Source organism: Myotis lucifugus, unplaced genomic scaffold (assembly GCF_000147115.1).
Source record: "Myotis lucifugus unplaced genomic scaffold, Myoluc2.0 scaffold_140, whole genome shotgun sequence".
In the NCBI taxonomy this organism is placed as follows: Eukaryota; Metazoa; Chordata; class Mammalia; order Chiroptera; family Vespertilionidae; genus Myotis; species Myotis lucifugus.
In genome coordinates, this window is record NW_005871188.1 from 591,138 (window position 1) to 614,889 (window position 23,752).

At 39.2% G+C, this 23,752-nt stretch overlaps 1 protein-coding gene across 1 annotated transcript in view; it reads right to left on the reverse strand.

Annotated features, from left to right (window-relative positions):
• Nucleotides 1-2,586: 2,586 nt before the first annotated feature.
• The window catches only part of COL8A1 (collagen type VIII alpha 1 chain), a 159,929-nt gene continuing 138,763 nt past the window's right edge, over nt 2,587-23,752 (reverse strand). The window contains 3 exon segments of the mRNA XM_023758864.1: nt 2,587-3,877; nt 3,879-4,654; nt 7,768-8,092. Coding sequence (XP_023614632.1) covers nt 2,744-3,877; nt 3,879-4,654; nt 7,768-8,089 — 2,232 coding nt within the window. The 5' untranslated portion in view covers nt 8,090-8,092 and the 3' untranslated portion in view covers nt 2,587-2,743.

A 23,752-nucleotide genomic window follows, 5' to 3' on the forward strand; every position in this document is an offset into this window, starting at 1 on the left:
TCATCAGCTAATTAATACATTGGAGGATAAAAACATTATGAAGCTCAAACAGTGTCAGCTGAGTGATATGAACAAGATGAGAAACATACTTTTAAAGATATTTAATAAGACTTTTTAAAAAAATCAGTACAAATATTTAAATACAAAAATGATTTGCTGTTGACAAGTCTCAAATCTATCATTGAAACTCGAAAAAGTTACCAGTCTGTTCACTGCTCATGGTATTCTGTAAAATATTTGAGAACAGTCACCCACTGCAAACAGTTCTTTCCCCTTGATGTCATACTGCTTAAAACTCTGTATTTAAATAACAATAACGCCAGTTGGGTCCTTTATTACATGGAAAAGTTCTAGTTAATTTTGAATGAAATAGGGATTGTAGTGCTATCCCTAGACTTTAGAATGCTTGGTTGTTTCTTTTGGTTTTACACTAATGTGTTAACATGGTGTGCAACACACAAAAGAGAAACACAGACACATAGATAATTATTTAAAACTCTTCTTTAAATTAAATGGAGTAATTCGTTTGCTCTGAGATTAGCACCATTGTAGAATATACAGTATCTGGCATAGCTTTTGCTCCTGCACCATCTAAAAGTTAGAAGCATATGCCTGATAATACACACACATACACGCACACACACACAGGCAATTGAGTAACAACCAATAAATAAGTTGGAAGGTATTTTGAAAAGTGAAATTTGGTTTTAACTAAATAGGTACTTTCTTTCTTTCTTGGTGGAACTAAAAAGCCCATACATGTACAGATAAATACAGTTTTACAAACCAGCTGATCTGACTTGCTTCCAAGCCATTCCAATGCAGCTGTTCAGCAGAAGGAGCCCCATGGATCCACATTGCCCCCACAGTCATCAGCCCCAAACCAGCATCCTCAGGACCAACCCAAAGGATATTTGGCCACATAAATGCTGTCTGCTTTGAACATATAGGTTGGGTGGGATATCTTTTTGATGGGAAAATTTTGTCATACAAGTAGCAGTGATAAGAAACCCTGTGGTAATGAACTCATTTCTTTTTTTAAAGAGATTGAGAAGAAATGGTGCTCATGTACCATATAAGAGAAGAGACAGATATTAGGTTGAGGAGCATTTTCTTGATGGTTAAAATAATTCAGATTTGACATAGACATATTTCCATGTGTGTTTATACCGTATTTATTTGTGTCATTTCCCATCTGTAATGATCCCTGTAACTCCTCATTCTTAATTTCGAGGAAAAGATACAAGATAGCACCACTATAACTTCACATTATTTCCCCCAGTGGCTTAGTGACAGCAGTAGACTCATTGCTGAGTGGAAATGCTTTGTCTGTGTTTTGAGACCAGATTTGAATGCTGGAAGGAGTTAGCATGTACCTAAGTGAAAACCTGGAACAATATTTATTTCTCCCTTTAAACCTTTATTAACTCTTGCCTTGTGCTGAGTATGGGATGACATGAAAAGCATGGGCTACCATTGCCCTTTGGCATTAAAGCTTTTCCACAAATTGCTTCTAAAGAAACAGTTCTTTTCCTATAATTTTAGTACCTACATCAGGAAATAGTACATTTACTTTTAGAACTTCAGCAATTATATTTTCAGCAATGTAATTCAAAAAATCTACATTCCTCCTCCCCCCCAAAATAAAGAAAGGATGACTTGGATTTTGGAAATTGACTTTGGAATCTCAGATGGCACACTGATTTGCATGTGTACTACACAGGGAAATTTCTTTGAAATATAATAATAGCTTCTAAGAAATATTGATATCCCCTTCATTTGTGTGTGTAGGAAAAGAGGGGATTTGTTAAATATGTAAACACAATAGCTATTGATAATAAGCGTTCCACAAAACTGGGAAGTTATGGGGGGAGAAGCTTTTTTCTTTCTTTCTTATGACTTCCAGGTGTTTGTATTCGTTGGGCCATAGTGGAAATTACACACAGGGAAGAAAAAAGAAAAAAGCAGGAAAAAAAAAAAACCATACCAAAAGGAACCCTTGAGGAATAAATGAGTTAACTACTGCTCATGTCTCCCAGGTGGTCCTTAGCTGCTTGTGGGGCACTGTCTAAAGCCCCACCCAGTGCTAGGCACAGAGGGCACTGAGTAAACACAACGGCTGATTGGTTCTTCTAGGGACACTAGACACACAATTCTGAGTAAGACTCCTGTGGCTAAAGGACATAGCCTCTGACAGGAGACAAAGAGCCCTTGCAACTAAAGCCCTACCACGGCCCCGCCCCCTCCCACCAGGGCAGGTAAGGATGCAGAACTACGCCCCCACGTTCCATGGCAACATCTCTGCACAAATACAGTGGAAATCATGCAAGTAAATACGGTATGTAATTGTTATCATTGACCTTTCTTTAAGCCATACTTATAAATATTTAAAAGTAAACAACATGAGTGACTTTCATTAGCTATGGTCTTTCATACTGAAATATTTTGACTGATCTGAATAAGCAGGTTATGATGGAAGCACATAACATAACAGCTAATATGATTCCAGTGGGTACAACACAAGTGTCAGTACTTGGTACACAAATCTGTCCCATCATTTTCCATTACAAGATGCTGTGCAGAGCATTAAACATGCATCTTAGCTTTTATTTGTACATGATGGTTCAACATTTCACTTAAATATAACTTTCCAACTATATAAATGTTTTGAAGCAATTACGGTTTTCATTTGGATTTCCATGTTCTTTTCTTCTATTAAATCTCTCTCTACTTCTTTTCTTTTTTACATGGGATACAATAAATATCCTGAAAAGGAGGAGTGGACGTACTGCCCGGCGTACAGCCCCGCGGCCTGTTCGGAGGGCATCTGGAGGAACACCCGGTCTCCGGGCCTGAGCAGCAGCACCGCGCTCCCCGACGCCTGGTCCAGGAAGCCCTTCTTGTACTCGTCGTACGTGTACATCATGGGCTCGTTGTTCTTGAACAAAGCAACCCACACGTTGCCCCCCTTGCAGTGAACGTGGTACGCAAAGTAGTAGACGCCCGGGACTTCGCAGGTGAAGATGCCTGTCTGCGGGTTGTAGTTCTGTCTGCCGTTATAGAGCAGTTTGTCAAACTTCACTGGGGCCCCCACGGGTGGGAAAGGTGCAGTCAGCTCGGCGGTAAATGCAGGCATCTCGTAGGCTGGCCCTCCGTTCTTGCCTTTCTTAGCCCCATAGGCATGGGGGGGTTTCACTCCATCGATTCCCAGCCCCATATCTGGCAGATACTCTCCACGGGGTGGTGGTGTAGGGGGCATCGCAGCTGGGGGGCCTGGGGGCCCTGGAGGGCCTGGGGGCCCTGGAAGGCCAGGCTGGCCTTGAGGACCCAGGGCACCGGGCTTTCCTGGGGGGCCATGAAGTCCTGCTACTCCAGGCTTCCCTACTCCAGGGAACCCGGGGGGCCCTGGGAGGCCCGGTTCCCCTTTGGGGCCTGGAATTCCAGGTGGTCCAATGGGGCCACTAGGGCCTGCAATACCCGGGATGCCTGGGGGGCCCTGTAAACCCTGATCCCCTGGGATTCCTGGTTCTCCCTTTGGTCCAAGCAGACCTGGAGCACCAGGGAGCCCTGGCAAACCTTTATGCCCAGCTTCCCCCTTGGGCCCTATGGGACCTGGCAAACCCCTTATGCCAGGGGGCCCCACTTCACCAAGGAAACCTGGCTTCCCTGGGAAGCCTTGAAGCCCTGGCTCCCCCTTGGGACCTGGTGGCCCCTGTGGCCCTACAACCCCACCTTCTCCTTTGGGTCCAGGAAAACCAATAGCACCTGGAGGGCCCATAGGACCGGGGATTCCAGGCAGGCCTGGCTCTCCTGGGGGACCCCCCATTCCAGGGGCACCTATTGGTCCTTTCTCCCCTCTTGGTCCAAGAGCCCCGGGGGATACCCCCTATGCCCTTTTCGCCTTTGGGTCCCGGGAAGCCTGGTTTCCCGATCCCTGGAAGGCCTGGGGGTCCTGGCAGCCCTGGCAGTCCTTGCTCCCCTTTGCCACCTGGAAATCCTGGCTGGCCAGGGATCCCATCCTGGCCTGGTTTTCCAACTCCAGGCATCCCAGGAGGTCCTTGAACCCCTGGTATCCCAATAGGGCCTTGTGGCCCAGGTTCACCTGGAGGACCTGGCTTTCCCAGGGGGCCTTGGGGCCCAGGGAAGCCTGTCACTCCTGGTTTGCCCACTCCTGGAAGCCCGACAGGACCAGGAGGGCCATTCATCCCCGGAGGACCCTTCAGGCCTGGCAGACCTGGCATCCCGAAGCCCTTCTCTCCTTTAGGACCCTGAAGGCCTGGAGGTCCTGGTGGTCCTTTGAGTCCTCTCTCACCCTTTGGACCTGGTTGCCCTGGTAACCCAGGTCCACCTGGCTTGCCAATGCCAGGAAGTCCGTGAGGCCCTGGAGGTCCTTGTGGTCCTGGGATCCCCTTGGGCCCCATCTCTCCTTTGGGTCCAATTTCGCCTTTTGCCCCTGGCATTCCCATGGCTCCTGGCTTTCCTGGCATTCCAGGCATACCTGGCTTTCCAATTCCTGGATAGCCCTGTGGCCCTGGTTTTCCTTTGATTCCAGGTATCCCATGACCTGGTAAACCGGGGGGCCCAGGTGGTCCTCTTGGGCCTGGCTCTCCACGAGGCCCTTGTTCCCCTCGTAAACTGGCTAATGGTGCTTCTACTGGGAAAGAGAAGAGAAGAGAAGAGAAGAGAAGAGAGAGAGAGAGAGAGAGAGAGAGAGAGAGAGAGAGAGAGGGAAATATTGATTATCCTTCACTTTAAGGGAGTCATGACAATGATTATTTACTTCTGGCACACTTGCCCATTACTTATTGAAAGACAGAGTAATGCTGTACTCAAAGGATAATCAAGATGATAATATCTTCAACATATTTGAGATAGTATTTTTGAGAATTGATATCTTTAGCTACTTTTGTCAGCATTGGTTAAGTGAAAAAGCCAAAAAGTAATGAACATTCCCCCAAGTATAAAACTTGGAGATATTATGGTGTGTTCACTGTAGATAATCTAGAAAATTCACAAAAGGGTAAAGAAAAATCAAAGTTGATAATCACTTGACATTTACATATATATTACCATCTTGTGTTCTAGGTATTTGTGTGTGTGTGTGTGTGTGTATTTTAAACAATGCTGGAGTCATTCTTCATTTTTATTTTTTCTACTACTTGTTGTTATATTGTATTTTTCCATGTCCTTAATTTTTTTTACATAATCATTTATGGCAAAAATATTTTCTCTTGTGCAAAACTAAGGTATGATGTGGATGATGAAAGCAATTACAGTGGGGCCTTGACTTACGAGTGTCCCTTGACTAATGAGTTTTTTCGAGATACGAGCCATCTCTCCGCCGATTTTTTGCTTTGAGTTGTGAGCTAAAATTCGGGTTATATACGAGCCAGCTTCAGATACCCCACCGCTAGTTGGCGCAGCTAACGTCACAGTGATTTGACATACGCGTAATTTGAGTTACGAGCTCCGTCACGAATTAAACTCTTAAATCAAGGCCCCACTGTATGTGGACTCAGAAGAACTGAAGCATTTTATTTTGTTTGTGGTTTAATAACATCTTTCACACCTATCTTCTAGAGTCAAAGATATTTGCTTAATTTCTTCAATGTACTGCAGATTTCCTAAGCCTCAAACATTCATTCTTTAATATGCTATTTCTCACTTGCAAATTTGTTTTTAAACAGGAGAAGGGAATAAAATACTTTATGCGGGAGACTAAAGCAAACAGTAGTTAGCATATTAATACAAAAAGAAACATTGGAATACCAATGGACTTTGATATTTAGCAGGGCTGAAAATCAGCATAATACTGCCCTGCTGTGGGCTCAATAGCTCAAGGCAATTTCCTAACCTGATAATCCTTATACTGTTTACCAAACTTTACCTTTGATCTGCCTGTATGCATTGCTAAAGGACAAATGTATATTCAAGTGAATAAAAAGCAAAGGGGACCCAGAAGTTGGTGTGTCTCTTCAAGAAAGAGGCTCCACCTGGCCCCCAATGCCTTCTAAATTCATATTTCTTGTATAGCATTTTCATTTGTGCATCAGCCCCTCCTTCAGATCCTGAACCCTGCTGCGAAGGTCGAGGCAACTTTATGATTTTAGGATACCAAGCAGTGTGGATAAGGAATGGAGCTGGGGTTAGGAGCAGGAAGTTCAGCTTTTCTTCCTGGTCTTGAAATGAGATCTTCATTGGGTCTCTTACACCATCTGCACAGTGAGAGTAATAACACCCTCACACAAGATTAGGTAGTGGATGTGAAAGGTGCTATCGAAATACAAAGCATAGTATAAATGATTATGCTATGACTTGCAGAGAAACATAACTCTGGATTCCCCCATGCTCTTGGGATTAATGGACAACATAAAGAAGTGAAACTTATGGTCCCAAAGTCTTTATTTCAACCAGTAGTTGCATCTTAGTTTTGATCATTGTATTTTTCACTGAGCTACTGTCAGGGAACAAAATAGAACCACAGAACTCCCATTCTTTCCAGATTCCCTGACTGAAATCTGGTTCCCATCTGAGTAAGTGCAGGAAGTGCCAAAAGCCAGACAGGCCATTCAAGAAAGGGAGGAAAACAAATGGCCGAGATCATCTCCGCAGCAGAATATCAGCTCCTAAAGAAGAAAATCGGGAATACTTCCTCCATTATGCGAGTAGGTATTATTAGAGTACTATTAAGTCATGTTACTTCTAACTAACTATAGAAATGATCTCTGAAAGTACAGTTTTGGTCTGTTATTTCTAAGCAGTATGTAGCTACTATATCAAGGGCACATGTGAGGCAGGATCCGTCTTATTGATCAGGAATCCCTGGTGTCTAGCACAGTGCCTGGAGCTTACCCTGCTCTTACTTAGGGTTTGTTGTGTGACCAGCTCTAGCAACTCAAAGTTCTTACGGTGCTTTAGCATTAACTTAGCACGTTAAATGACTAGGGCTCCCTTATTTCTGGCCTCTGGGCATCCAGGCCTCTTAGTGCCAAATCCAGTAGTTCCCAGAAGTAAAGGGCTCCCTTATTTCTGGCCTCTAGATGGCCTCCACTTCCTTAAAGGGAGTTGCTACTCTGATGCAATTCCTTCCCTACAAATGCTAGGTTTCCTAGAACTCCTGATAAACAGGTTGAATTTATGAGAAAGTGATAGGCAGTTTATAGGTGTTGAATAAGCATGCCTAGAAAGTAATAGGAGAGATTTTCAGGTATCATCTCTCGGTACAATCTATACTCCTTATTCTCCTGTCGACTGATTGACATGTGTGGTAACTTAATTAGAGCAGTTTTAGAAGCACTTGCATTTATCTCTAGCACCTAGTTCACAAAATACTTTCATGTGATTTTTTTTTGTTTTTTTTAAACAACAACAGGTCCATACAGCACTGCTCTCCTAATTCAGAATGCTGGTGGTCCCCCAGCATATAGTCCAGTGCGTGGCACAAAAATAGATGATTGTTAAGTAATTGCCAAATGCTTGAATAAATATGTACTGAATGAAGAAATAAACTATTTGTTATTAAGTATGTTTTCTGTCATTTGATGCTGTTAAAAGAAAGCACAACATAAAATGGTAATTTTGTCTGTATCTTCAAGACTTGAACTTTTTGAGGATAGAGTTCAGAACACCCCCATTTAGTGAATGTTAATAATATATTCTAAAATAAAAATTTCTAAAATTTAGCTCCCCTGCCCCCATCCCAGCCAAACTCATAGTTTAGAGTTTTGGAAGGCCGCCGTTCTATAACAGCCCAGGATTTGTTGTTACCTTTGCCTTTCTTGGGAGCTGCTTCCTTGCCCATCCTTGGCATCGGCTGCAATTCCTTCATATATTGGGGTAGATGTGGATACTCTTTACCATACTGCATATGGGGGAGCTCCTTGCCCATGGTAAGGCCATCTTTGCTCAAAGGCATGTGAGGTACTTGCTGGCCCAGGGGCTGGTATTGTGGAATTTGCGGTTGGATCTGAGGAATTTGAGGCAGTGGCTTGATCCCATAGTAGGCACCGGCCTGAGTGAGCCTGATGGAGCCGAGGGAAATGGTAAGCAGCACTCCCAGCAGCTGCCGAGGGGCAGGTGGCACAGCCATCACCTGTGGGGAAGGAAGGAAGGCACTGACATGTTGAAACCTGCAGGCCAAGTCATTGGATTATAGAGAAAGAAAGAAAAACACACAAGAAAACAGTCTTTATTATCAGAACTTCATGAGCAGAAGACTAATGGACAAAGTTTAGCTTTTAATAGACAAAAAAGAAAAATAAAACAAAAAACAGAAAAGAGTAGAATCTGTCAAGTGAAGGCAGTTTGTAGGACAATCGATTGTAGGAGAGACTGCGAATTGCCCCTGAATATCAGTTCTGCCTTCTTCCATAGTATTGTTACCCCTGATTTTCAGCTGGAACAGAGCAGCCTAGAACAAATACCTTTCAGCCAGGTGTGGCCATCTGACAAAGTTCTGGCCAATTGGATGTAGTTGTAATAGGGGCAGCTCCTAAGAAGTATCCTAAAGATGAGTGGGCATGTTCTTCCTCTTCATCCTTCCTGCTGGCTAAAATGCCTGGAAACAGATCAGACACCTTGGACCGTGAGGTGAAAGATGAGCACTGAGGAGCACCATGGTAGAAGAAACCTCAGACCTGGTTGAACTTGGAGGCATCATATTGATCCCTAAATTTGGAATTTGTTTATTAAAGAGAGAAACAAAGGTCTACCTTCCTTAAAACATGATTCTTTTGGGTGTCACACAGTCACACTAAATTTAATCCTTACAGATAGAGTGAATTTTCCAAAAGGAGGTGAACTTGGCGGCAAGTCAGGCTTTGTTAGTAAGTGCCAAAATTATATTCTGAATGGAAACAGTTGATAATTTATAGGCTAATGCCAGAGGCTGAGATTCCTTTGGCTGCTTCGGTGTGGTCACAAATAGCTATAAATGTTAAAGAGCAAACAACAACAAAAACTGCAGAGGTCTGAATTGTAAAGTAAGTTCTTCATGTGATAGTCCGAAAATGTCATTACAAAAATCACTATCATAATTATGCACATACAGGGATGTTATTTCTTCTTTCTTCTATTTAAATGCTGTGAAGTCATTCATGTAGAATTTGGCTAATTGGATTTGAAGTCCATTAGAATTTATCTTTGTACTATTATGAAAGAAAGGAGTTTACAAAGCAAATTAGTTGTATAAATAAGATAGAGATGTTTAAGTACTCATAAGAATAAACTGTTTCTAATCTCTTTAGTAACACCCTTTGCTAATTAACAGTTGACAGAATAAATATAAATGGGGCTTACGTATTTGTTTATAAAAATGAGTTTGAAAAGCTCTCTTGAAATGCCTAGGGCTGAAGATCCAACAGTCCAGGGAACTGCAGTGTTCCCAAATACTCACTAGAGGGCAAGTGTGGTACACATTGAAGTCTGTCCAGTTATTCATCCCCAATGCTAACACCAGATACTTACGTACTTTGCTCTCACTCCTTATTAAGGGATTTAATTAAAATCTGAATCCTAAGTGGAGCCATCATAATGCTGGAGAGATGTGTGTGTGTGTGTGTGTGTGTGTGTGAGAGAGAGAGAGAGAGAGAGAGAGAGAGAGAGAGAGAGAGAGAGAGATTTTTAATGTATCTTCTGGAAAACAATTAAATAAACTTCTGTCTATAAATAGTTTAATTTCCATTCTCCTGAGAGTTTGTTTTCTTTTCTGCTGCCTTAACTCTGGAGCATAGTTTTCCACTTTTTAGAAAATGTGCGTTGACTTTGCAATATCCTATTCAAAAGTAATGCCAAGCGTATGAACAGGCTACAGAAGAATTGTTTAATAAAAAGCACCTAAGAAAATATTTAAAGAATCCCTACCACAAAATTTACTGCTTTACAGTTTTTGTAAATATACTAACTAGGGGTAAAAAAATGAAAAAATATCTGTCAGCAAAATGATTTATAAAACTTTCTCCATTTCATAAGTTATAATAGTCTCAAGAACTGTTTATTTCAAGTGTTCTCTAAAAAGTTTATGTACTGATAAAATGGGAGAAGATAGAAGGTTGTTATTTTCTGTCCTTCTAAGAATGATTAATTGTCATAAACCATTTGGATAAAGCCACAAAAGTATTTCTGATTTATAATGAATAATAGTCACATTTATTTCAGGTGAAAAAAGAACACTTGCTTGTATGTATTAGCAATAATTTATTGAGTACATACCAGAAACAGTGTTAGACCCACCTAGGGATTACAAAGAGGAATATAATATGGTCAGTGGGCCCTGCCCTCAAGGAGCTTATAGTAGGAGTAACAGATGTGTAAACTATTAATGAGTAGCAAAGAATATCCAGAAAAAAAGGTGAATTTCCCTTCCACTTCTGTTCTTTAAAATCCCTTCCCTTTGAATCAACAACTTTCCCCATTTTTCTTCACATTTTTCCAGATATATTTTATGAATATGCACATATAATATATACCCCTTTAAGACACAAATTACAGCATACCACACACACCACTATTCCTTACTTTTTTTTCACTCAGAAGACCGGAACTTCAGACGTTCTCATCTTAGTTGGGTGTCTCTGAACAGAATCCTTTCAACTTTTTCATTTGTTGAAAACAAGACTCAATTGTTTTGTAAAGTCTCATCTGGCTCTAACATTCAGTGTCTGAGGCAGTCACTGGAGAGGTGAAGGTATTAATCCATACCAGAAATACGTGGTAATTCTTGGTAATGTATATGCTGGGACTTAATTCTACCTTTGGGGATGAATTAATTTAATTATTAAACCTCAAACTTGTGGTGCTGTATTTAATAAGCTAGCATGCTTGGCCCTTCATTCTTCCATCAATTCAGTGGATGTGTTGGATTATACTCAACAATCTTTAAACCAGGACAATCTAATGAAACACTGAAAAACCGGAAGAAGGCAAATGCCTGGAAGAACCCCAGCTGAATACCAAAGGCCAGTGGGATCCTGCTTTACCACAATTATTTCCTCTTGCAGGCTTGGCCTTTCTCTCTTCAAAACCACCTCCTTTGGTCTGCCATCTGAAACATTGCTCTGACTTTTTATTTAAGTAAACTTTGTTCAGTTTTAACTTGAATATTTATGTAGGAGCCCTAGTTAAAATTTACCGCTTGACTTATCCTTACTAATTTCCCTCTTGTCCCTGAGGATATTTTTGGTGGTCAGAGTGGTGTGGTGGTTCTCCCCGAATCACTGAGAAGAACATCAGATTCATGTAACACTATAAAAACACCTGGCGGCAAGAAGGAGACTCAATTCTGCTGGAAAGGAACAGGGGAGTGGGTTTTCTTTGCTCTCGTTTCTCTTTCTGAGGATGCAGAACACAATACTATTTGGAGTTCTATCTTACATTTTATAAATTTCTATTTGATAATGTATATGTGTGAATATGCATAAACATATATAATGTGTGTGGACACTGGCTCTTGGCCAGCCAAGCTGGCTTAGTAATGGGTGTCATGTCACTTAGGAAAAGCATCAGAGAAGCCAAAAGACCTGGAGTTGAGTCTGTGATTCCCCATGTCTATGACCTTGGGCAAGTCCATTATCTTCAGCCTCAGTGGCCTTACCTATAAATTAGAAATTCTAATCTCTGCCTCTCCCACAGAGCTGTTCAAGGGCACAAATGATAACATGAATTCTTTGTGAGCTGAAAAGCACTATTCAAATTTATTTTTAATGGAGTGTGACCAAAAAGACAAATCAAAACCAACTGAAATGTCAAAGATTTTTCAAAGGAGGATACCAGCCAAAGTAAATGTGAGGTTAACTGCAATAATGATAAACCTGACATGAATAAAAAACAATGGCCATTAAAATGCACATATTAAAAATGGCAAAAAAAAAATCAGTGGAACCAAGACAATAATTCATTCTGGTGTCAGAGTGGCCAATCCTAATAATCTCGAACAGTCCTAAATGGCTCCCTATATTTGGGCAGGGCTGCAGAGAGTTTCAGTTTCCTCATGTGACCTATAATGTTTGTAACAGAATAATGTGATATATATTATTTTAGACGCTCCTCAACATTTTATTTGTACATTTATCCTCATGAAATTTTAGCTTGCTGTCCAAAAGAATGCTTAAGTATTTAAACTTTCAGACTTTGCCCCGAATCCAACTTTCCCTTTCACATGGGGCTGACACAGCGTGTCTGTGTAAGTGCATGTATGTGCATGCGTATCCATGCAGTCTGTGCTGTGCTCAAGCCTCTCCCTTCTGCTCCTGGTAGTCTTCCGCTGTGCCCATTCCTTGCCCCCTTGAACAGGGTTTGTAGTTTCTCAAGGCCTCAGATTCACAACACCTGAGGCAAGGGAAAGTCAGGAGAGTCCGACTCCTCCACTCACCAGAAGTATCTTCTTGGCTTTTCCATGCCTCTCAAAGAAAATTCTCTCCTGATGGCATTTCTTAGGACAATTCATTCATTCGATATTTATATTTTTACTTTTATTTATATAGGTATTTATATTTACATGTTTATGTATATAGATATTTAAATTTAGGAACTGTTCTGGGTTCTGAAGATAGAGTGGTAAATTCGAGAGATGAGATTCCTGAGCCTATTGAACTTTCATTCCAGTGGGGAGACAGGCAATAACCAATATGAAAAGTTTTTAATTTCATATTTGAGTGCTTTGAAGAACACAAAGCAGGATAAAGGGCTTGAGAATGACTTGGGGTAGAAGACACCGTTTTGGAAAGGGGAAAACATCTCTGAGGAAGTACATTTTGAATAACGATCTGAAGGTTAAAAGGTTTTCTCTCTCTTAAGACACAATACTGAAAAAAAAGTCTTATTTATTAGAATGGGACTTGTAGGTACCTTTTACTAATGGAAGCCCCTGTTTCAAAACTGTATTCCTCAATATATCTGTCCTCATTTTGACCTCTTTATTTATATATTCTTTTTTTTCCCTAAGGGATTCTTCTTCTCTCTCCACATTTCAGTCCTACTGTTTAGTTTGCTAGGCTGCCATAACAAATGACTTCAGATTGGGTGGCTTAAACAACAGAAATTTATTATCATACAATTCTGGGGTCTGGAATCTGAGATTAAGGTGTTGGCAGGGTATGTTTCTTTTGAGACCTCCTTGGTTTGTAGATAGCCACCTTCTCCCAGCCTCTTCACATGGTCTTTCCTCTGTGAGTCTGTGTTTTCATCTCCTCTTCTTATAAGAACATCAGACATATAAGATTAGGGCCCACCCTGGTGAATTCATTTTAACTTAATTACCTCTTTAAAGACTGTCTCCAACTACAGTCACATTCTGACATACTGGGAGTGAGGACTTCCACACATGACTTTGGAGGACACAACTCAGCCTAATTGTATGTACTATTCATTTAGACCCGTGGTCGGCAAACTGCGGCTCGCGAGCCACATGCGGCTCTTTGGCCCCTTCAGTGTGGCTCTTCCTAAGCCTTAGGAGTACCCTAATTAAGTTAATAAAAATGTACCTACCTATATAGTTTAAGTTTAAAAAATTTGGCTCTCAAAAGAAATTTCAATCGTTGTACTGTTGATATTTGGCTCTGTTGACTAATGAGTTTGCCGACCACTGATCTAGACCAATTAATTCCTACCTCTTCTGCAAAATCTTCTCTACCTTCTCGACCATCATTATTCTCCTAGTCCTATTGGAAATTTAACAGCTAGTTAACTATATTTCCAATCAACCTTATGTTTTTTTCTATTGTTCTTGTCCATTAGACTGCAACATGATTAAGCTTCTGGAGGACAAAGAAAATGTGTGGTATTCTCTTGACTTTCTCAATATTTATTAATGGATCCACGCAGTCAAAACTCTTAGTGTTGATAGGGGCTTTAAAAAACATCTAATTCAGCCTCACTACCCACTTAGAATCCTGCCTACAACAGATGCTGACAGATAATCCAAATATTTCCTTTTGAATATTAATATTGATGGAAACATTCATAAGGCAACCTATTACCTGGTGTAAATTTTGTTGCTATTTTTATTATCTGAGCAGCTTGTAGGAGAGACCTACCTTTTTTGATTCATAGATGGCAGTGCACATGTAGCTTACATTTATTTGGGGGTTAACAAGGGGGCATTAAAATATGTATCCTAAAATTGGCTCAGGCAAAAGATAGATGGTCACATGTCCTTTATTGTCATGCAAATAAGCTCACCTTAAGGTGCTTTGACTGATGATGTGTAACTTTGCTGCATAATTGCTTAGTATTACAGATATTAACTACTTGGGAAACTATGTTAACCCCCTTAGGTTATGGTTTTATTGCCCTTTACAATATTAATAGTTTATCCAACTTAGCATTATCTCAGTATTCTTTTTTTATCCCAGGTTTTTAATATTTTATTTGAAATAAACTTTTTCATATGTTAAATAAAACTTTGATGTGCTCACTTATGGGTGAGTATTGTGTTTTTAACATTTTGAGAATTAGGCTTTGATGGGAACACAAAAAGTAGACAAAAACCTAAATATACCATGGGTCGAATGAAATGCAGAAAAACAATGCAGGAGATGGGAAGGAGGTGGGCAATGATATTTGTTGAGATGCTGTGCCTTTGAAATCCATTTTACTGTAGACACTGAGCTGTGCTTGGATGGGTAGCTCTTTGGTTTTAAAGGAAGATAGAAGCAACTCTAAATAATAGAGGGCAGATAAATTTGGCCTTCTGGGAGCTTCTGGAAGAGATCAGTTGTGAGCAGAGATGATTGCTAAATAGGGAAGAGTCAGAGAAAAAATTTCCAGTAGAGGAGCAGTCAGAAAAGGAAAATTCATTCCGGTGGGCCTTTTATGTTTATTATAGACTCTTTATTGTAAATTCCCTCCCTAATCTCCTCAGAGATAAAGAAACCCCAATCTTTCTGAAATAAAAAAATGATTCTGTTCGTGGGAAGGGATTTTTTGGGGGTATGCAGAAGAATGATCAATGCTGTTCCAGTTTGACATTGGGCAGAATTAATGATGTGTATGAGAAAAGCAGAATGAGCAGGAGACTAGGGGAGAAGAGGCAGTGAGTATCAAAGTTATAATGATATTAGCTAAGTTTTTAAAGACTAGCTTTATTCCAGACAATGAATGTACTTCAAATAAGTTATATAATTATTTCTTATTAAGCCTCTTTTTACACATTAAACTCTTTCAAATGATATCTCTCCATCCTGTACTTACATAATTGATTATTTTACTGAAATTCAAGACTTACATGTTAAGTTAGAAATTTAAAATTCTTATTTGATGACTTTTAGGAGTTGTCACCCAATATATGAGCTAACAACTCTTTCTACTTTGTTTTACAAGATACAGATTTATCTAATTATATTGTCACTCTTATTCATTTTGTCCTCTAAATATTAAGCCTGTCTTGTTAGTTGAAATAAAGATTTTCTCTTTTACATAGGATGGACCCCTTATTTTTTGCTTTGTAGACCAGGAACACAACTTGGAAGGTATTCATGAAATCAGAAAGCTGCTGGCAAGGTGAGTATGTTGAGATGGAATCCAAAGAAATAAACCTTTCAGATGTTGGAAGGCCATGGGCAAGACCATCCAATAAGCATTCAGTAATTTTAGTCAATCTTCACACTTACACTTATCAGGACTGACATAAATATGAAACAGAACTTAAACTGCATGCTTCACTCATTAGTCTTGAATTTTGCTATAATTAAGAGTAGACAACTACCCCACCTGCTAGCTATAGGCAGAGCATGACCTCATGAGATATAAATTAAACGGTGCTCCTAGCTCTAGGAATGGGCCACCCACCACATTCCCAAAGTTCTCCAGAGGAGGCGATTTGACAACATTCCCCAGTAACCAATTGCAGGATTTCACAGACCTACATTAATTAATATCTAATCTCAGTCTTTTTTGCTGAACTTTAAGCTCATTTCTTCTTTTCCATTCTCAGAGGAGGTGGGAAATATCTGGAAAATATTATCTTAAAATAATAGCTCACATATTTGAAGTCTGCAATTAACTCTCTCTTTGATTCTCTAACTGAAATCAGGTCAGCTTCTAAATAATTTATAAAACCCTTGGGAGAACCCCTAAAAGAGAAAGTTCTAAAGTGGAATTCTGTTTTTATTAATTTATTTATTCATTCATTCATTCATTCATTCATTTATTTATTTTTCTTTCTACAACATAAAACATCATTGTTCTCAGAGTGGAAAGCACCTAAATTCTAGTTCTGAGCTAATCAAGTCATCTACCCTAACTGGGCATTAGTTCCCTCATTTGCGCAACAGAAACATTGGCTAGTTCTGAAATTTTGTAGTAGCTGTGAACATAAATAACATGTCCATGCTTCACTGAGAAATGATTTCATGAATGAACATGTTAAAGCCTTTTGGATATTATAAAGTTAGATCAATCTCATACTTTCAGTTATTTTTCAATATTTCACTTTTCTTGACCAGAAACCAAAGGAAGAACTAAATAAGAAAAAAAAGTTTAAGAATAAAAAAGTGATTCATAATTTTTTAAGCATACTAAAAATTGAATAAAAATTGAAGCTTATTCAGAAAATTTTTTAAAAAAATCTACAGATGATAAAAAACTTCCTAAAATGTGTAGGCTCAAAACTTCTCCCAGAGTTAAGTCATTCAGCAAGTATTGATATATGCTTCCTGTCAGAGGAATGACAAATAAATACAAAGGATGCACCTTGGGAAAGGGAAGTGGGCAGTGAATAGGTGTGACATAGTCATGTTTCAGGAGCTATAATGTTCATTCTGTTAGGAAAACTGAAGACCAAATGTCTAGAGGCAGCACTATAGTATAGTAGATGATGATAATGATTCCCAAGAATAAAGTCCTCCCTAAGGAAAGAAAACTCTCCTTATTCATAGATGACATGGTATTGTACATAGGAAACCCGAAATACACCACCAAAAAACTACTAGATTTAATAAATGAATTTGGCAATGTAGCAAGATACAAAATCGAAACCCAAAAATTGATGGTGTTTCTATACACCAATAATGAATTCTCAGAAAGAAAAACTAAACAAACAATCTCATTTACCACTGCAACAAAAAAATTTAAGATACTTAGGAATAAACTTAACCAAGGAGGCAAAAGACCTGTACTCAGAAAACTACAGGACGTTGAAAAAAGAGATAGAAGAAGATATAAGCAAGTGGAAGCATATACCATGTTCATGGATTGGTAGCATAAACATCATTAAATTGTCCATACTACCGAAGGCAATCTACAGATTTAATGCAACCCCTATTAAAATACCAACGGCATATATCACAGAGCTAGAACAAATACTCCAAATATATATAGGGAATCAAAAAAAGACCCTGAATAGCTGCAACAATCTTGAGAAAGAAAAACAAAGTTGGAGAAATCACAATACCAGATTTCAAGTTATACTATAAAGCCACTGTAATGATATTTGGCAATGATACATCTGATTAAGTGTTAATATCCAAAATATATAAGGAACCCATGCAACTTAACAAAAGGAAGACAAACAATCAAAACAGCCTGATACTGGCACAAGAACAGGCATATAGGTCAATGGAACAGAACAGAGAACCCAGAAATTGCCCCAAGCCATTACACTCAATTAATATTTGATAAAGGAGGCAAGAGCATACAATGGAGTCAAGAGAGTCACTTCAATAAATGGTGTTGGGAAAATTGGACAGACACATGCAAAAAAAAATGAAACTAGACAATCAACTTATACCATACACAACAAGAATAAACTCAAAATGGATACAAAACTTAAATGTAAGTTGTGAAACCATAAAAATCCTAGAAGAAGCCATATGCAGCAAAATCTCAGACATCACTTGTAGCTATATGTTTACAGATATGTCTTCTAAGGCAGAGGAAACTAAGGAGAAAATAAACAATGGGACTACATCAAAACAAAAAGCTTCTGCACAGCAAAAGCAACCGTCAACAAAACTAAAAGAGAGCCCACTGTATGGGAAAACATATTTGGCAATGATACATCTGATTAAGTGTTAATATCCAAAATATATAAGGAACCCATGCAACTTAACAAAAGGAAGACAAACAATCCAATTAAAAAATGGGCAAAGGACCTAAATAGATACTTCTCCAAAGAGGTCATACAGATGGCCAAGAGAAATATGAAAAAATGCTCAAAGTCACTGATCATCAGAGAGATGCAAATTAAAATGACAATGAGGTATCACCTAACATCTGTCAGAATGGCTACCATCAACAAATCAACAAATGACAAGTGCTGGCGTGGATGTGGAGAAAAGGGAACCCTAGTACACTGCTGGTGGGAATTCAGACTGGTGCAACCATTATGGAAAACAGTATGGAGTTTCCTCAAAAAATTAAATATAAATCTGCCATTTGACCCAGTGATCCTACTTCTAGGAATATATGCTAAGAAACCTGAAACACCAATCAGAAAGAATGCATGCACCCCTATGTACATAGCAGCACAATTTACAATAGCTAAGATCTGGAAACAGCCCAAGTGCCCATCAGTAGATGAGTGGATAAAAAAACTGTGGTACATTTATACCATGGAATACTATGCAGCAGCAAAAAAGAAGAATCTCTTACCCTTTGAGACAGCATGGAGGGACCTGGAGAGTATCATGCTAAGTGAAATTAGTCAGTCAGAGAAAGACAAGCATCACATGATCTCACTCATATGTGGAATCTAACAAAATAAACTGATGAATGGAGTGGATCCAGAGACATGGAAGCATGGAAGCAGGGGAGGGTAGGCGGGTGGGAGGTAGTCAACCAAAGACCTTGTATGCATATATGCATGGCCCATGGATACAGACAATGGGGTGGTGAGGTCCTGGGGTGGGGGTAGGGCGGGTGACTGGGGGTCAATGGAGGAAAAAAGGAGACATATGTAATACTTCCAACAATAAAGAATTACAACAAATAAAAAATTAAAAAATAAAGTCCTCCCTACTCCATAGGCCTGGAGATGTGTAGCAAGGTAAATTCCCTCCTGGTGTGATCGGAGAAGGACTGGAGAACACTCTGTCATTCACCTGAGCATCTTTCACCTCTAGGCACAAGTACAATTGTGTAAGCAACACAATATAAAACAAGGATGTTTCCAGATCTTTGCAAGAAAGAGACAGGTATGAGGAAATTTCATCTAATGTAATCCATTGAACTGGATATTGAAAAAATATTTATTTAGAGCCAACAATAATAAGATATATGTCAAAACTATAATGCGTTATGTAAAAAATAAATTTCATGGCACATTTCTTCACCACAAGCACTTTTATCTCAGCCTATACTCTTGTTGAGACCAATGGGATTGCAAGTGAATTTCAACCAAACAGGACTCAGCAATGTCTTTGTCAAATGCTTAGTTAAAACTTGGTGGTTACTAAAGCAGCCCTTTGAAAATAACATACATGAATAGAATAAAATTAAATGTTAGAATTATGCTCATTCCCAAAATATCTAAGGTCGTAGAGACCACAAAGTTTAAATCAAGTTAGGCAAAAGGAGTTGGGGTTCAGGGCTGTCTCTAGGTGTGGGAAAGAGGGAAAAGAAGGAGATGACTTGCTTATCAACTCCATCTTTTCCTGAGGAAGAGTGTCATGTGAGAAGCGCTTGCCTTTTCTCCTTGTCTGTAATTCTGTGCACCTTCTAGACCAGTGGTTCTCAACCTTCCTCATGCCACAACCCTTTAATACAGTTCCTCATGTTGTGGTGACCCCCAACCATAAAATTATTTTCGTTGCTCCTTCATAACTGTAATTTTGCTACTGTTATGAATCGTCATGTAAATATCTGACATGCAGGATGTATTTTCATTGTTACAAATTGAACATGATTAAAGTATAGTGATTAATCACAAAAACGATATGTAATTATATATGTGTTTTCCGATGGTCTTAGGCGACCCCTGTGAAAGGGTCGTTCAACCCCCAAAAGGGTCACGACCCACAGGTTGAGAACCGCTGTTCTAGATGGTTAATTATTGTTCAGTATCACAGTCAAGAAAGGTTGAGAGACCAGGTGAAACTCAAGTGTTTCTTACTATTAAGAATGTGGAAGTGTAAACTGGTGCCACTATGGAAAACAGTATGAAGATTCCTAAAAAATTTAAAAGTAGAGCTGCCATATGATCCAAAAACCCCTCTTCTGGGTAGTTAGCAGAAGAAAGTGAAAAGACCAACTCTAAAAGATATCTATACCCTCATGTTCATTGCAGCATTATTTGCAATAGCCAAGACAAAAAACAACCAATGAATGAAATGATAAAGAAAATGTGATATATACCAGTATTAATATAATATATTAAAAAGTATGAGATCATACCATTTGTGCCAACATGGATGGACTTGAGGGCATTATGCTAAGTGAAGTAGGTCAGACTGAGACAGACAAATACCATATGATCTCACTTATATGAGGAATCTAAAAAACAAAACAAACCCGCCCCCCCCCCCCGCCAAAAAAAAAAAATGAAACAAACAAACCCAAGTTCATAGATACAGACGCCAGATTGGTGGTTGTCTGAGATGGGGTGTAGGAGAGGGAGGTGGGAAAAATAAGTAAAGGGGGTCAAAAGGTACAATCTTCCAGTTACAAAATAAAGTCATGGGGATGTAATGTAGAGCATAGCAACTATATGAAAAAAACGTTTTGGAAGTTACATATCAAGTGCAGTGGGCTCAGTTCCCAGCCAGCATGGGCACTTCCTGGAGGGAGAGCTCTCTGCCACCGTAGATGGTTCTCCAATGCTTTCTGGGATAATGTCAAGGGAGGACTGAAAACACGCAAGTTCTCTTTTCTCTGCTCCATTCTGTTTGGCACTTAGTACTAACTCCATCAGTATGTTCAGAAGATTAAGTGAGCAAGCCAACTTCCTGTGCTAGCATTCTCATTTTATTAGCAGGCTATTATGGCAGAAGGCTGTTCATTTTGGTATTTTTACAGGAAACTGTGAAACAAACAAAAATTCCCCGAATCAAGGAAAAAAATCCTAGCCTTTTCTAATCTCTCCATAATACTAAAATATTTTATTAATTACATTTCTATGTGGGTGCACATGTGTCTTTGTGGGTTTAAAAGTGAGAGGTAGAGGGCATGAGGTAGGCAATTGTTAACATTTTTTCCCCCCACTTTTGAGCTGGTTACTTTTTTGGTTCAGTTGTTGAAGTTTTATTTAGTTAAGATTACTTTGAGCCACATAACCTTGAATGACTTGATATTAAAAATCAATCCCTAGACTTTCTATCACACATGGGCAAAACATTAAATCAAATCGATGGCACTTGGAAATAAAAATAATTTCTTTCAAAATTGCCCCCTTCCTCCAATATACATAGACTAATCTCCAGTGAGAATAGCAATTCTACAAAGTTGCAACATTTAGCCCTGATAATTTTGGAATTATAAAAGAACTTTAAAAACCTTGAAAATTTCTTGGGGAGTAAAAATGTGAATTTGTTTATTCTCTGTTGCACAGTTCAAGAATAGTAAGATCATTCTATAGGACTGTTCCCAAAAAATGAATTTAAATGAAAAAAAATGTTAGTTCTCAAGCTGAGGCTAAGCCTAAAACACCAACTTGTGATAAATTGTCAGCCGCAAAGAGGGCAGTCTCTTAAATCCATCACTTTTCAACCACAGCTCCATCTAGATAATTAGCCCACGTGGTAACAGCCTGTCCTTTGAACACAGGCAAAGCATTGAAAGCAACCAAACCACAGCTATCTTGGTATTGGAAGTTCCATTTCTTTAAGGGGTGGAATTTATTTTGAGGGAGAGAGAGATGGATGTGCTGTCTGGGAGGAAAAATCGTAAGGTTTTCACAGTTAATTTACTGAACATTTTTCAGAGAAAATGGAAGTTGGAGAAAGGAAAAGACAATGAATTATGTAATAAATGCAAGTTCTTGGGGCTAAGTTAGGGAAGCTGGGAGTGTGGAGAAACTCTTCTTTTTATGAGCAAAACTCACCACAAGGCACAAAGAATTTACAAAAACATGTAATTCCACTGATAAACATGTTTCGCAAAGGTTATTTCTTAGGATTTAGAGTGTGAATAGGAAACTGAATTGGAGATGAGAGAGTTAGGTGTAGTCACTTCTCTGTCACGATACCCTTGTGTACCTTTCAGGATCTTTTCTTCCTATAAAATGAAAGAATTAGATGGAGACGGGGAGCCCAAACACCTGCAGGAAACAGGGAGATGAGAGAGTGAGTGGAGTTGACCGGCCTGAGTTTGTGGTGAACCAAGGAGCATTTGCCCTATCCTGTGGGGCAGTTGTTGAACCACTCATTTGTATGTCTTATTTGGGCAGGTCTTCCCATTTTTCAAGAGAAGCCATAAAGCCAGGACATTTTGTGAAATCTCTTCATTTGAAATTTTAGTTCATTTAAAACAACAACAACATTGTCTGCTAGGTGTTTTTTAAAAAAATATCAATTCAGTGAGCAGTATCTATGCTGTAGGCTGCTGGGTGTCTTTGTACCAGATGGTTTCTCACTTCTCTCTTGTTTATACCCTTATTTGCAAAAATTTCTAACTCCTGGCATTGTTTCTTTCCACCATGTCAGATGGTTAGTTTAATGACTAAATTCAACAATCTCATATTGAATTTTTAGGCAATACTATATTAGTAGCTAAGTGAAACAAGGACCTACTCTCAATAAAAAAATATTTTCATTGATTTCAGAGAGGAAAAGAAAGGGATAAAGAGACAGAAACATCAATGATGAGAAAGAATCATTGACTGGTTGCCTCCTACACACCCCACACTGGGAATTGAGCCCACAACCCAGGTATGTGCCCTTACTGAGAAGAGAATTGAACCGTGACCTCCTGGTTCATAGTTTGATGCTCAACCACTGAAACACGCTGGCCGGGCTAGCTCTGTGATCTTAAGCAAATTACTTAACGTCTCTGTGCCTCCATTTCCTTACGATAAATTGGAGATGATGATAACATTACCTGACTTACGAAGTCATTGAGGAGATTAAGGGAATTAATACAAGTGAAATGCTTAGAAAAGTGTCTAGATAGTAAGTACTCTGTGTTAGCTATTACTTAAAGGAGGACAAAGAAGAGGATGACAAGGAAGAGGGGAAGTAGTAGTGGGACTATTATGAGCACATAGTCCACAACATTTTACTTTATTGCAGTCCTATTTTTGAAGAAGGTGATTGAAGGTGATTTTTGTCTTCACTCTGCTCCAGACCTATTATGAGAATTAGGCTGGCCAATTGCCCCTTCGGCTGAAATGTCAAAGAAAGGTGAGGTAAAGATAAGTGGTAATAAGTGGGTAATAAGTATTTTGTCTGTGTTCCTGCCTCTCAGTGCAGCCTGTTTACCTGCTTATCATATGCAAGCTTCTGCCTTCCCTCCTCTCAGTGAACTGGCCACTCAGCAGCCTGTTTTTGTATTTACTACAAAGGGCTTTGGCTTTGAATTTCACAGAACCAAAGATGTTTCTGGAAGGTGATAGCAGCAGGCTGGCCTTGTGGGAGTAGTTACAGAACTTAGGCTATTTAAATTTAATTTAAATTAAGTATTTAAATTTTTCTGCTGTGAACTTTTAGGTCAGAAAAGTAATCAGCTTACAATCACTGTCTTTTATCTGCTTGATCTTTCTTTGCTATTTTTGGAGACTTAAATAGTAATAATAGTATCGTATAGTTAATACTTTAGTATTTATCATGTTCTAAGACTCATGTCTGAAAGATTCACATCCCCTCCTACCATAGACCCTTGCATAATT